Source organism: Lichenostomus cassidix, chromosome 8, assembly GCF_008360975.1.
Source record: "Lichenostomus cassidix isolate B80296 chromosome 8, HeHo_3.0, whole genome shotgun sequence".
In the NCBI taxonomy this organism is placed as follows: domain Eukaryota; kingdom Metazoa; phylum Chordata; class Aves; order Passeriformes; family Meliphagidae; genus Lichenostomus; species Lichenostomus cassidix.
In genome coordinates, this window is record NC_139489.1 from 6,321,911 (window position 1) to 6,338,088 (window position 16,178).

General features: G+C 36.5%; 1 protein-coding gene across 2 annotated transcripts in view; it reads left to right on the forward strand.

Annotated features, from left to right (window-relative positions):
- Positions 1-16,178, forward strand: part of BEND5 (BEN domain containing 5) — an 860,026-nt gene that overhangs the window by 29,551 nt on the left and 814,297 nt on the right. For both annotated transcript variants that reach the window (XM_085067639.1, XM_085067643.1), the window contains exon 3: positions 15,350-15,474. In XM_085067639.1, coding sequence (XP_084923765.1) covers positions 15,350-15,474 — 125 coding nt within the window. The remainder of the gene's footprint in view (positions 1-15,349; positions 15,475-16,178) is intronic.

Below are 16,178 nucleotides of genomic sequence, written 5' to 3' on the forward strand. Positions count from 1 at the left end.
CTCTTTAAAACTGAACAAAGTATGTGTCATCCTGAATCACGGTGGATAAGACGGACTTTCCTTTGTAGGGATGCTATTTTATAGTCTGCCATGCTTCAACAGATATTAGGAATAATAGATACTCTTTCAGATAGAATGTAACAATAACTGATATTATTTCAGTGGTGCAGGGAAACTTAAATACTGTTGGAAAAATTGTGTTAGGTTATCTCCTCTGACTCAGACTAATGAAGAATGAACCAGCTGAGTAAAGAAAGAGGAGGGAGAACAAGCATTATCTTTTGCAACCTATTCAGTTTTGGCTGATTTAACCTAGATGGGGAGAAAAGCAATATTGTGTTCTTTGACAGTACTGTAACAAGCTTTGTTAACTGATAATAATAACTGGAAGACATGTGTTAAATTGTTGGTTCTTCTGAGAAAGGAAGAATGCTGAAACCAGAAAGTTGTATTACTATAATTTGATAATTGTGATTTAGTCTTTTTTTATCTACATGAATTCACAGAGCAAATATAGACTAGTTTATTTTAACAAAATAAAAGTCTGAAGTGTATGAACTAGAAAATGTGGAGAAAATTCAGTGTTGGCTGATTAATATGGAATCCAATGTCATTTTACTGTGGATGCTACATTGGAAAGATAATGTTTGGGAATTATTTAAAATCTTGCTGGAAGATTTCAACACCAAGAAAGTCTAACCAAATAAAATAAACTTCTTTATTATTAGTATTCTTAATTAACCTGCATGTATTTGCACCAGAAAATGCAAAAATAATAGGAGAGAAAGAGGAAAAAAAGGAACACCAATATTTATATGGCTCTGGGATCCCTGTGCTGTAAACTGAGGCCAAATCCCTTGTTGTGTATAGAATTGATTTTTGCTAGTGAAGTTTTATATGAGCTTAACAAAATCACTTTGCTGACTACAAATAGTTAGTTTTTTAAAAAAAGAAAATACAGCTGCTAACCCTTGAGGTCTCCTGATATCCCCTATTTATATTCTTATTTGTAAAAGAGTTTATAAATTGAATTTATAACACCCCTGTTATCCTAGTAACTATACCAATCTGCTCACCTGTTGAGAATTGGAAGTCTTTTAAATTCTAATTATAATTCCCAAAGTATAAACTATTTCCATCTCTAGAGGGGACAGTGGGAGTGCCATGTTTCCTGTGAGTCTGGGATGTTCTAAAGCCAAAGGTCCTTCTGTTGCTGACTGCCTTTCACATCAGCAGTGTGACAGAAAGTCATCTTTCAGTCACAGAGGTAATGTTTTCCTGTCAGTGTGGTAAAAATATGAAAATGAATATACAGACATCATAAAAGTTCCTGGTTTTGACGACTGGCTTTTGAAAAAGCAGGTATATTTGGTTAAAGCTAGTGATGTTTGTTAGTTTTTTTATTTAAAAGTTTTTCGCTGTTGATGGTAACACGTAAAACTTTTTTTGACTAACACATTAAATATCTGATTTTTCACTTCTGAGTAAATAAACCAAAGATATACATGTTATTGAGGTATAGGTACTAGAATGTTATTAAAATTAGGAACCACAAATCATTACCTGCTTCTTAAGGTGATAATTGTTTTGTTATGTAACTCCTTGCTCACTGTTTCATAATGCAATTTTTCATTGCATTTAATAAGAAAAAGATTTTTGTATGTCATAATGAATGTGTTGTAGAGCACATACATATTGATTCCAACTGAAAATTCAAATTAACCATGGATACATTTAAAGAAGTAATTTTAATTAAACCCTTTATCTCATAGTTAATGTGCATTATGTTCTAAAGAGCTCATATTGTCTCAGCATATTCTTCTATTGTCAGGCTATACTACTGAAAGTAAAATATAGTATGTAACAGAAGTAACGTGTTTTGTTATTTTTAACTGAAAAGTTTTGATATTTCTTTACATTCTTACATAAATGGGCACCTCTCTTTAGAAATTCAGACTAATTTTGAATAAAAATAGTACTGCTAAGTGTGTGGATCTCCCTGCCTTTGAAGAGTCAGAAGCAACATTGGATCTATATAATTGATCAAGGTTACTTCAAGTCCATGAGAAATAATAATATAACTCAACAATCACTGTAAGGTTATTTATGTATTAATGGCTTTAGTAACACTGATTTTTTCCTGGGTTAAAAAATTAGTCGTGAGAAAATTTTGTCTGTTTTGAAAATCTACTTTTTTTTTTTTTTTAGATTTTTTAAAATGCTTTTTGGAAAAGTATGTTCCTACCCAGTGAGAAAAACATTGGGAGATGCAGTCAAGTAAAAGAAAATTTAAGTTTAATCCACTTAATTAGAATCCTAAATCAAGCTTAAGTGGGCGTCTTGGTAGGCTAGAAACTTCTGGATATCAAAGAATTATTAGAAGAGCAGAAAAAGTCAGTATGTGATGTGATTGGCTTTAAAATCATAGTTTCTGCCACATTTTGTGAATTTCAGATAAAGGTGAAAAGTCATAGCGAGAGCAGAGTGGGCAAGGGACTTCTGTTTTGATTTTTATTCCTTCATACTTAATAATGTTGAGTTTTCTGTATTTAAAAGCCGATTAATCTAGCTTATTATATAGTAAGAAAGCCTGCTTTTTGTTTAAAAGCGTTATTGGCTTTTTTGAATACTCCCTAATAAGGAAAAGAACTAGGCAGTTCAATTTCAATAATGTCTGACTCAGATTCTCATCCCATCCATCTTAAATCCATTTTCTTTCCCTAATCACCTGCACACCCTCCTCGCAGTTCCCAGGCTTGCTTTGCTTGTATGGAAGTTTGCAAATTGCACTTTTTAGATACCTGTGTGTCTGACAGACAAGGGAAATCACATTTCTTTTGTGCCTCAAGCACAGGGAGTCGTGTCCAGGGGGAACTTGGGTGCTCAATACCTGAACCAACGTGAGAAGTTCAGTGTTTTTTTAGCCTGTCAAACAGATATTATTGGGGCTTTTTTTGTGCTGTGTTTCTGGGAGTGGATCCTGACTACAGTGCTTTAATTCCAAGCTGTTTGTGCCTGTGGATATCAGACTTTACCAGCTTGGCTCTGCTGAGAAAATAAGGTTAAAACCCAAAACCTCATAAAGCAAAGTTGCGCAATTTTAATGTACATAGCAGTGTATTTGAAGGTAGAGGGATACGTCTACATATATATGTAAACTTCATGGATATGAATGTGCATTTTCCTGAAAATTCCTGTTTGGATGGATGTAGCTGTTTTAAAAATACTCCCAGGTGATTAATATTTAAAGTTAACATTTAATATTAACAAAATACATCGAATTGTAAAAGGTGTATCTATTGTAGAATACAAATTCTCATTGCTGGCTGCCACTTTATAACTCTTCCCCTCAACTTGCTACTTTGCCCTCTCCTTGCCCTCCTCTCTCCCCATGTTTTAGGCATCATTTTCTGATGAAATCCTCATTTTTTGTTAACATGGGGAGTAAAATAATATGTTGATGGCTTGGGTATCTGTTGGCGTTCTGATGATCCCTGAGTAGAGAGAGTGATGTGCTGTCACTCTCTCCATAACTGTCCAAGGTTGAGAATTTTATTACATCTTTCAAAATGTCTTTTTACTTTCCTCTGAAAATGAAAATAAGTGGAATAAATCCAGTTTGCATTTGAGCTGGGCTGCAGACTCACTTCTATGGAGAAAATTTAACTTGATTTCCTGCGGAGTTTTTTTCTGTTAATACAACTTTTGTTCCTGCTTTATGACAATTATCATATGTGGCTCTTTTTTGGTTGTTTTTTTTTTTGTTTTACTGCCTCAGTTTGAAGTGAGAGCATTAAGTTAAATTAATTTGACTTTGCTTGGCAAATGGTGATAGTAGCACTTTAACAGCTGTTTGCTTTCCTGGATTGTCCTTGGTGCTGAAATTGCTTTTGTATCTAAACAGCAAAATGTGTTTATAGGGCTACAGAATATGGAGATAAATTTAGCCTGTCAAACAGATATTATTGGGGCTTTTTTTGTGCTGCGTTTCTGGGAGTGGATCCTGACTACAGTGCTTTAATTCCAAGCTGTGTGTGCCTTTGGACATCTTACAGGACTGTTGTGGAGCTTTTCTCTTTGATTTATGACCTTGCCTGTATGGACTTCTGATCAGATTTTATTCTCATTTAGTGCAAGAGGGGCTAATTATGAAAGTGACAAAGATTCTTTCGTTGTGCTAAAGCTTTTTGAATGACAAAAGGGGGCTTTAAATTAAAATGAACTTTAACAAGGCATTTTCACATTGAAGTGATGCACACTCTAACACTGATAGAGTAATTCATTTTCAACTCTTTCTGATTCTATAAACACATTGTCTCACAAGATCAGTAATTTTTTACCTCTCAGGCTAATGAAGAGTGGATGGTAGACCAATGAATTCTCTTTTTGCAGAACTGTTTTGACATTCTTAATTTTTTCTTAAATATCAAAGAAAGGACAAAGAGCTGTGATTTTATTGCATTAATATTAATAATCATTTATCTGCCAGAAAAACATTTAAATATCACTTGACATTTGCAGAGAAAGATTAATGTTTAATTTACTACAAACATAGAAATACTTTGAAATGAAAGGAAACGCTTCTGGATTCAGCAAAATAAAAAAAGCCAAAAAACCCCACCAAAACCCCAACAAAATTAAGACAGACATTTAGATTAAAAAAAAATTGTAACCATAGCAGGAATCAAAAACATGTTGGTGCCATTTAAAATGTCAATATTTAAATTATCACTTCTGATTGAAAAAACAACATCAACTAGATAGTTTTTTAAGTTCTAATTTAAGCTTTAACTAAACAAAGATAAGTGAGGGTAAGCAGTTTTCTGCTACAATCATGTGGGTACAGTTACAAAGGCCTGTATAAATTCTAGCAGAATTATAAAAACAATCCAACATAATGTAGTTAGGATGTGAACAGTATTGGCATTTCATAAATATTGGTAAGTCTGAAAATCAAGGGGACTTCTAGAACAGGCTGGTGTCTGGAGGAAAGGAAAATAGCAAGACACAGGAGTCTGAAAATTATATAAGTGAAAATACAGGAGCAAGTCCCATTACCTACAGAAGGATCAAAATGCTGTATAATAAAGAGAAAAGTAGAGAAATCACCTTGTTCTACAAAAGAATGTCAGAGTAGGAGCTACAGAGGAGGAGGAGATGAGCAGAAAAGTTGTGTATCAGTCTAATCTGATGAAATGGCTAAAAATGTACCCAGACTGCAGGAAAGTCTATCTGTAAATTTTATCATGGAGATTATATGGTAAGATATCACTTTTAGGCAATGAAATGATGGGATTAATGTACTGAATGAGAATAACATTTCTAGCCCCCAAACTGTTTTTGTGACTAGATTGATAATAGCATAGAGAATCAAATTCAGTTTTGTAATAAACTAAACTAAGACTGTTTCTTCTGAAAAGGCTGTATATAGGGCAGATATTATTCTGATTCAGTATTTGTATGGAAAGTCTATCCTTACAGTACCTTTTTTCAAAGATTTTTAAAAATAAGATGAGGAAAATTTTAGCTATAAACCCAGTAATTTATTAGTTAAAGAAGGCTCTTGTCCAGGAACCATCTCAAAAAGCAAGATTCTTTTATAAGGCAATACCTGGAACCTTTACATTAATACCCTTTAATAGAAAACCTCCAATTTTATTTACAGCTCTGGTGACTTCTGAGAGGTCCTTGAGAATATATTATAACTATAGGTCTCCAAACTGATGAAGATTTCCATCTATTCATTTTTTTTCAAGTGTCAGGTCTGTAGTTATACTTTGGAAGGATTCCCCTGCAAAAATGGTGATTTTGTGTATAAGGCACCAAACTAGGCCAAATGCAGAATTACAGCATTGCTGTGCAGTAATAAATCAACAGGAATATCCTCTCTTGTAGGATGAAAGAACTTTCTTGTCTTTTGCATTACAAGAATTCTCAGGGTCTTTGCAAAATGATGAATACTTTGAGTAGGAAGCATTACATAAGTCGAACTGCTGTGATGTGCTTAAGAATAAAGAATACACAGCTTTTAACATTTTCAACCATTTTTAATGCATGTTCTTGCACACCTGTGCTGCCTAGGCAGCAGGTAGATATGAGAATGTTTTACATCAGAGGCTGCAGAGAGCAACAGATTTCAGTGGTGCACACTGAGCATCAGGCCTGAACAGAGTCAGTGTTTAGAACATATTTCTGCCTGTGCCACACCAGTGATGCTTCATCCCACAGAGCTACTGCAGCTCCTGTTCCCTCATCTGCCTCGCTGGTTGCTTCCGTGGTTAGGGCTGCAGACGTTGTGATAATTTATTTATTAAGTTATTAATTATTTATTTAGGATAGCACCCATTATATGCTAAGTGACTTCCAAACAGAAATTTCCCCGAATGCTTTTTCCCTTTAAGAGCTCTCTGCTTTGAAAGATGTGGTGGTGCAAGCAGAGCCGTGAGAGACCCATTTTGGGAGCACATGCTTTGTTAAAGAAAGCTGAGTTTCGTGACACTAATGCAAAACCTCTTTGTATTCTGGTTTTCCTTTAACAAAGGTTCACTGCCGTGGATAAATAACTGCCCATCTGTCATTGGAGGCCTTTGGGGAATGGATAAAGAGGGAGCAGAGAAATCTGTTTTTCTGGGGATTTGGTGGATTTGGAGTAGTGAGTGTGCAATGGCCATCTTAGGGCACAGGCCTCTGATTTTTAAGCACTCAACACTCCTTACTAAGTTGCTGCTTTGCTGCTTTACCACTTCCAGTTTGTGTATTGACATGATTTTGTGACTTTTTGGAGCATTTGTCCTGCAGTCTTGTGCTCTGCTGGTAGTTCTGTGATTCCTAAGACTCTCACAGATGTAGGGGAAGGAGTCAAGAGACTGACTCCATTTTATCCACACTTTACAGTTTCCCTACATGGTGAACATTGACATTTTGTTCTTTGCAGCACCAGGTCTTTTAGGTTCTTTAACTGAAAGCATTAGTTTTTATTGAAAAGGGCAATTTTGAAATAAAGCTCTTTGGCTGTAAGTGATTAAATATCAATCTCGTTTGATCAAAACTATCGAATTCTTTCAGCAAGATTGTATTGTATAATTTCTTAATGCATATGTAAGCCTGCTGTTTACACAATGATATTTGTGGTATTTTGGGATATCTGTTACTTTTATATTGTGCTGTTTTGCTCATAGTGGCTGTTGAGCAGTCATGATCACTAAATATTAAGGAATACTTGTTGCTGTTTTTCTCTGTGCTCTAAATTGGGATTACTATTAAGACTGCTCTACTTAATGAACATGAAAAGACAGAACATATTCCAGTTCTAGCTGCTGGTTTTATCTTTCTAAATTGCATTGTTTACTCTCCTGGACTATAAAAGAAAGTTGCATGTGATGTCAGTAGGTGGCCTTTGGGATTAACACATGCTAGAACTTTACAGTTATTTATAATGTGAAATCTCTGCAATAGTATCCTCATTGCAGGAGGAACCACAAACCTACTTAATACATTTTAATCCTTCTATTCCCCCTTTCCTTTTGCCCAGACATCATTCAAACACCTGTGACCAGGAAAAGTATTTTTTTCTGAGAGGAAGAACTCATCCTAAAACTATCCATTGGCAGCACTGTCCAGACTCCTAAAATATGAGAATCTTTTTATAACTGTTTTTAGCAAAATAAATCACAGCATATCCCACCCCACCCCACCCCTCATTCTTTTATATCCAACTAATAGATTTAAGATCATTTCTGATCCTCTCCTTTTTCTCCTTCTTTCTTAAAGGTTTTAAATTCTCTTAATTTTCTGTGTGGAAGAATTCTTCCTCCTACTCTAATTCAGATAAAAGTTTTAATTTATAAAACTCCTGTGGGTGTTTTAGTCTAGGGCACACATCATTAATATTTCTGCAATTTAACTCAATACCAAGGAATTAAAGGTTTGTTCATCACACTTGTTTGGGACCTCTGAGAATCAGTAACTGCACTCCCAGGGCCCATGGGCAGAATGACCCCAGGAAATGGATCTTGTGCTCCTCACTTACATCACTTGTGAGGAAAAGTATCCGATTGTGATCCTGAAAAGGTGTGGAAAATCAGATCAAGCTCTCATTGTTATGGATTAAGAGCAACACCAAAAGAAACAAATAAACAAAGGGAGATCCATAACTTACATATACCCCAAAAAATCAATGCAATTTATTTGAATGCTGTTTTCATAGATAAACAAGAAAAGTGTAAACCTAGAATTTCTGTGTGCTGTCAGTCACAATTAGATTTTATCACACTGTCTGCTTACAATAAAAGCTCAATCAGAATTGCTTGGCCTCTGTGAGTTCCACATCCTGATTTACCCTTTCCAGGGATGGGACCTGGCCTTTTACCAGCTGCTGCTAAGACCGAAGACTGTCATTGTTCCTGTACAGTCCTTTCCACAAAAACTACTGATTTACTGTTCTTTGGATGTCAATATGGATAAAAACTTATAATGGAAACAACAATTTCAACTTGCTTAATTGAGGATGGAAGATAGAAAAGATACTGCAAATCAAGTCTGAAGCATCCAGCTTTTCAAGCCATGTGCTTTTGAAATACTTTGCCTATTTGATAGTCTTGACCATTTTTCAAAGGCAGTCTGGATTTTGATCAAAAATGGAGTCATGAGCATTGCTATGGTTTTGACTGGAACATCAGGTTTTTGGAAGAATAGTATATTGCTGAAGAGTCTTGAGGGTTTTTCCTGCAGAACATTGATTTAACTGCGTCAGTGTAGATATTACTTTGTGTTGCAGAGCTTCATATGTGCAATATTAATGATTTAAACTATAATTTACAGGTGTTGCATATGTGGTTTTTATTGTATTGTTTTTTTTTTAAATCATGTGCTTTGTGGTTTCAGGTATCTTGATCTGGCTGCCATATTCTCTGGGCAGGAATCTAGGAGGTGATGCGAAAACTGCCATGGGTTTTCAGAGTTCGTCACTATTTCATTAGATTTTTTTTTCCTATTTAGAAATCAATGCTATTTAGAAGTTCTTCAAGACTTATTGCCAAACTATTTTTGATGAATTCTTTTCACAGACAAAGACCATAAAGCAAGTGGGAATTTACATCTGATATTCCTAGATGCACTCCTTTCAGAAGATATCTAATCTTTCACTCAAGAGAAGCTTTTACAGGTCTTGGTCCCTGTAGTTCCTGTTCCATTTAGAACATATCGATAAAATTTCTTTGCATTATCATCTCAATGTGTTTTATGATCTATAAGGATGAATTCCATCGAGGGTATTCCATATTCAACATTTTACCTTATTTTGTGAAATACAGAGTTGCATGAAATATAGATTAATACTGTTTGGCTATTTTGGACTTGATCCCAGGTTCAACTGGTGAAAATGATGTATATTCCAATCTGTTCCTTGGTTGTTTTTGTTTAAAGAATTTGTATAGATTGAAATGCAGCTGCAAGTGTATTAGTGATTTTCTATTGCTTACTTGTCAAGATTTTTATTGTGTGGATGAAAAATAGCATTTCAAAACCTGGCAGCATATTGACAAAAACAGAAGAGCACTTTGTGTAATTCTCTTTTGAAAAACTACCTCTTTTAGAGACAGAGATTGCCTCAGCTACTTCCATTCATATGTATCTTGATCAATAGATTTATTGATAGCTTTTAGCCAAGATTTAATTCTTTTTTTTCTCCTCAGTTCACCATGGTGCTCACTTTTCTGAATTAAGAAACTAGAATTAGGCTCCTATAAGCAAGGCATACAATATGCAAGTGCTCTAGGTGTAAAAGGAGGCATTTGACCTTTTGTTGCTAATCTGTGACAGGTGCAGGCTATTTTCTTCCAAATGGTGTTAATTTTCATGTGCAAATCCACCCCCTGAAACCTGCATTCTATATATCCACCACAGGGGAATTGGTGGTCATCATGAGTACTGTAATGGACAGCTGAGAGGGATAATCACTGATATTTCAGCGCATTTATGTTCCCTTCTCAGTCGGCTTTAGTGCACTTCTGTTTTCACCGCTTATTAGGGAGGCTGAAGTTAGTTATTCATGGCCGGACAAAAAAAAAAAGTGTCTGAGAAAGTTCATGTGCCGGGAACAGCACATTGTTACAAATTAGTTTCCTTTACCATTTCTGGCAAACTCATTACAAAGTAATCGCGCCCTGCGCTGAAGTGCACTTCCTCTGGGACCAATAACTGTAAATAAGCAGGGCTGCAAGCTGGCTGATAAGTTGTTGTTCTGAAGATAACGGTCCTTTTTAGCAGAGTGTTTGACCTTTTTCTTTATATTGCCTCAGGCTTGTCTAAGACCCTCAAGGTCTATTTTTCATCTTAAAAATTCTCTGTAGGCAAGCACAATGTGCGGTTTAAGGAGATTTTAGGATTGCTTAACATATCTATATTTTCTTTTCTAGCGTTTTTATGGTAATTGTTGGAATGTTTAGTAACTTCGGCTAGCATTTTCTTAAGCAGGTTTTCTTTCTTTGTGTAAAGTACACTTTTTATTGATGTGGGAAGCAATATACATTAATATTTTATGAGGACTAAGTGTATGTTGCATGATTAATAAAATAGTATCATTGGGCTTTTTTCTTGGTTTTTAAGAAACTTGAAACATGCTATTGACCCCTTCACTAGTCACATTTTGAGAGCCTTGCACTAAATGTTACTCTGCAAAGCAATTTAAGCAAATATAATTAAGAATTTTAGCTTGAATGATTAAAGGAAAGTATGTCTCCTCTTTTCTCAGTATGCTAAGAGTATTGAACAGAACTGTGGCTGAAAATTGAGTGTGTCTTAAAAACAAACCCCAAGGCTAAGTGAAAGTCAGTTTATAGACATTTGGGAATTTGATTTGTTCACATCTTCCCATCAGTTTAAAAAGATCTGTGCTAATATTTCTGTAAAGTAAAATAATAGAAAAAAACCCCCACAACTAACTTCAGAGTGCATTGGAGAGAAAATCCAAAATGTTTTGCGAAGTGCTGGCTACCCCAATAAATTGCTTGTTTTACTTTTAAGATGTAGTCAGAAAGTCATTTGACATCCAGACATGCACTGAAATTATTAAAAAAAACCCCAAACAAGTATTGTCTTAGAATGCCAACCAGTTCAATTTTTATTGCTCATAATGTTCCTGGTTTTTTTCCCTTGCAGGTCACATTACTCAATCGGTTCATTAATCTTACATGTACATTAAATACCATTAATATCTTGTGGTTTATAATGTTAGCCCCCAAATATAATGCTAATCACAAATTAGAGATGAGGCTTTGGAATATGTTGTATAATCTCATATTTACCATTCTGTATTTATGGAATGGAGTGGTGATGAGAACTCCCAGTGAAGTAAAGCAAAGCTGATATTTTAGTGCGACTTTTTTTCTCTGATTTTAAAAGAATATACTAAACCAATGTGGTTGTGAACAGTCTCTCTGACTGATACCACAAATTGCCAGACCAGCAACATACACAGAATAAAACCTGTGCACATGAAGGGCTGTGCAGTAGTTGTATCATGACTGAAAACTCTTGGTAGGTACATTACACAAAACTGGTGATATCTGGCTTTCTCTTCTATATGTCATTCTTTCAGCCCAGAAACTTGGCTGCAGGTACTGCAAAGCAGAGGGTATGCACTGTGTCATTGCACAGAAACTCCTGTGACATAGGAAGAACTTGCTGTCTACCCACTTATTAAATAGTTTTATCTCTTGCTATGTGTTTAGCAAAAGGGCAACAAAAAAAAATTTATGGAACCTTTTACAGATATTAAAAAAAAATCGATTTAGAGGTGGTTTGCACTTAAGATAAAATGTTTATTTTCAGTGTTAAAATGTTAGAATGGCTTATATATCTGAACCAAATGCTGTAATCAATGTTTTAATTCCTGTTCCATAGTTTCTAATGCATGTCACCGTGTTACCTGTGGTATTGGAATATAATTCTGATCCATTAGAATAAATCTATTTTCCCACTATTAGAGCAGTGTGAAAGTAGTTAAAAAAGAAAAACCAACCAACTGTTCAGTTGGTTTATGAGATCAACATTGGGAAGTTTACATCCTTTCTTGGACACCAAAAATAGTTTTTCAGTGGCATTATCAGTTTTCTACAAAGCATCTCTTAAAGCAAGGAGGTGTTTTGTTCCTTCAGTTCTTGGCTTCTTTGTACCAAAACTGCCGTCTTGTTTAATGACATTGCTATGTGGGCTGAAATTAGGCTGACAGATTGTGAGCAAAGGCTGTGATATTACAAACAATAGTCTATTGAGCACGAGGAACTTGTTGAATTAGTTACCGAAGGCATTAGTGCTCTTTAGCATCTGGAAGACAGAGAAGAAATAGTGGGCTAATGAAATGTCCAAATGACACCAAACTGCAAAGGGCTGCAGGTGACAAGGGCAGCTGACGTGTGCCATGGAGGAGCCTGGGGAGAGGCAGTTCTCTAGGCAAAAAATAATAATAAACTAAGAAACTTACAAAAGGAAAAAAATACTACGTTAGGTGGGAAGGGAGTATTCAAATCAAGAAAGAAAACAGTTCTGGGATTCCTGGGAAATCAAGCACTCAAATGATTGAATTTTAAGGGCTTTGCTGGGTTTGAGATGGGTTTTCAGAGCAAGCTGGGTGGCAGTGGCTCCAGCACACCAGCTCTTCACCATCCGTGATTCCCCTGCCATTGGTACAATTCTCCAGTGCTAGTTTAGGGATTCTGTGGATTCTGTAAAGCAGTTCTGAGTGGGTCATCTGTTCCCCATCCAGTTCAGGTCAGCTTGATGTTGAAAATGAAACTGAAATGTCCAATAGGTCAAAAGCAAGGTCTCATTTTGTTCTAATTATTCACTTAATAATCATTTCATTTCCTATGCCTTGCAGTACAAGTTTTTAATGGTCTTTGAACTTTAAATATGAATTTAATTGCTTCTGTGTCCTTCTTTGGGAGTAATTCCATCAAAATTTGCACCTCTGCTCTGTGCTGTGGATAATGTAATCCATGTCTGGAATTGCTGGGGTCGCTGGGAGGCATGGATACATATTAGTTTACAGGATGGACCAAGTCCACCATCTGTGTCTGTCCAGCCTGCTGCCTTTCACCCTAGACAATCTGCCAGGATCTCATGCACAGCTCAGGCTGAAGAGACTCAGGGCATCCCCACACCAAGCTTTTTCTAGAGGGAGCTTATTCTGTGACCTGTGAGGAAACTGGAATCTAACCTTTCGGGATGAATACCTTGACCACTGAAATCCTGAAATATATTATTATCACAGCTATGTCATTTATGCGTAACATTTAATGAAAAATACAGCAAAACCTAGTCACTTAATTAAAGGTATTGCAATGCAATGGCTTGGTTTTATCATTCTTATTTACTTTGGGTAATAATCTGTAGACAATAGTAGTTTATGTTAAGGTCTGAGTTAATTTGTCAACAAGTGGTGTGTTTGACCCCTGTGGCAGAATGTGCATTTAGATGTATCAGGGACTTCAGCTAAGGCCAGGAGCTGTGGTGGGTTGGCCTTGCTCACCCAAAACTCTCTCACCCACACTCCTCACCAGGACAGGGATGAAAATAAGCTGAAAAAGCTCATGGGTTGAGGTGCCCACAGGGAGGTCACTCAGCAATGGCCTCCATGTGCAGAACAGATTCCATTGTGGGGAAACTAAGTTATTGCCAGTTAAAATAAGTTTTCATAGTAAAAACCAAAGAGAAACTGAAACAATACCTTCTCCCTGCCCTTCCCTGTTCCCCAGGATCAGCTTCACCTCCCACACAAGGAGCAGTGTGAGGGGCTGAGGGCTGGGCTCAGTGCTCACTGATCCCTCCTCACTCCCTGCTCCACCCTAAGCCCTTCCCTTCCCTTCCCTTCCCTTCCCTTCCCTTCCCTTCCCTTCCCTTCCCTTCCCTTCCCTTCCCTTCCCTTCCCTTCCCTTCCCTTCCCTTCCCTTCCCTTCCCTTCCTTCCTTCCCTTCCTTCCTTCCCTTCCCTTCCCTTCCCTTCCCTTCCCTTCCTTCCCTTCCCTTCCCTTCCCTTCCTTCCCTTCCCTTCCCTTCCCTTCCCTTCCCTTCCCTTCCCTTCCCTTCCCTTCCCTTCCCTTCCCCCTCGAGGAACAGATTGAGTGGGTCTCTGCAGAGGGAAGCAGTGGAGAGAATTTTCTTCTGAAAAGAAGGATGTGGGTAGGAAAGTAGAGGATAACATTAAAAATAGGGAAGATTAAACATGTTCCATTAGTGAAGCCAGAAACAATTTAGGATAAGGTAGAAATCCTGGAAATATATTGATAAACAGAATTAAAAATGTCTTTTTCCTGCTTCTTTTCCAGCCCAGGGTGGCAGATCAGCTGAATTTTGCTGCTTATGCTGGTATTGAGCAGCATGTTACCAGAGACCAATCCTATTGACTGCAGTGGGACTTGCTGAGGAGGGAATTGTTTAGCTCAAATAGCCTTATAAATAGGCATTAGAACCCAACACTATATTTCCAACCCAAAAATATATGTCTAACCCCCAAAATATATCTGAAACCATAAACCTAGGTTTTCAGTGTTACTGTTTAAAAAGAAGTATAATTTAGCATGTGAGCTAAAACATGGCCCTGTCTTACAAGACCAGATGAGATGGGTTTTGGATTGCATCAGGAAAATGTAAAGTCTTATTTTTGTAGTACATAAATGAAATGGACAGTCTAAACCCTACCTCTAAAAATCTTGGCACACTTCAAAGGAAAAATGCCATTTTAGCAATTTAAAAGCACTTAGTGGGTTTTCCCAGTGCTGAACTTCATTTCTATAGCCAGTGTGGTTGCCTGCTGAATAATGCCATAGGGGACAATGTAGCTCTGACTATATTTAAAAATACTATTCCATGAAATTCACTAGGAACAAGCTGAGGCAAAATCTCATTTGTGTCTTTGGAAGGAGGGGAGCAGCAATTGGAAAGAAAGAAATCCATACAGGTGGGGGCAAAAAGAGGTGCAGAGACATCATTAGAAAAGTGAAAAGAAAGATAAAGGAAACAATTAAAAGGATGTTAGGACACATAATTGGAAGACTCAGATAAAAGGAGACAAAAGGTCAATTTGAGTGAATAATAAAAATCTGTGCTGTCTTCTTTTTGGTGTATTTATGTGCATGTAGCTTGCTGGTATATATTTTATTTTATGACTGCAATTAAGCCTTAAAAATAATTCTGAACTGCCTTTAAAAAGTACTTTGGAACAGTTGTAAGGCCTCTTATACTTGCATATTTTAACCAACGGAGGTAGAAGCGTTTAAAACCTTTCCTAGTGTCTTTGCTGGAGAGTTGACTAGTGATTCATTAAAACATCCTTTTCCATATGTCCTTGGTAGGGAACCTTGGCCGGGTGCACCATGTCCCAGAGTTTGAGTATGACCTCTTCATCAGGCCAGACACCTGCAACCCTCGCTTCCGAGTGTGGTTCAACTTCACCGTGGAAAATGTGAAAGAATCACAGGTAAGTGATAATCAACTAGACTGCATGAGAGTCTTCAAAGTTGCTTGCTCCAGAATGTGTTTTCTTAAACAAAAAAGGTGACACCCGGGGTTTGTAACTAAAAATTGCTCTGAAATGTATCTTTGTTCTTTGAATTTTTATAAATGAAAGCAGGTATCAGCATGACTAGGTATGACCATGCTTTTCTGCTATCCAAGACAGGAGGTGATTGCAAAGACATTATAATGTTTGCTAACTAACAGAACTTGTATTGATAATGGCTGCCATGTATTTGTGTTTTTGCATTCCAGCTAAATATGTGTGTTAATATATGAAAAATAAGTCCATCGTAGCTGTTCAAATATTATCACTCAAGCCTTCATTTAATACATGTGGAACAGTGAGGTAGCTTTGCAAACAGGCATTTCCCTAGTGACTTGTAGCAGAGGAATTGCTTGCCAATGTGTCCCTTGTGAAAGAGGAGGTTTAAATGTGAAGCAAATTGATAGACAACTGTTTCACTTACTTTTAAATAATGGGTTTTTTTGCAGTAAAAATGCCCCCTGAGAAAGAAACTTCCTTGCTCTATTTTTTTCACTTGAATACCTGTAAAAGTTACTATATAACTTCCCCATTGAAAAATTAAAAAAAAAAAAAAATTCATTTCACTTTTCACATGCACCTTGCATTTTGTTCTTGTGGCCTGCCTTAGTTTATCAGAATCA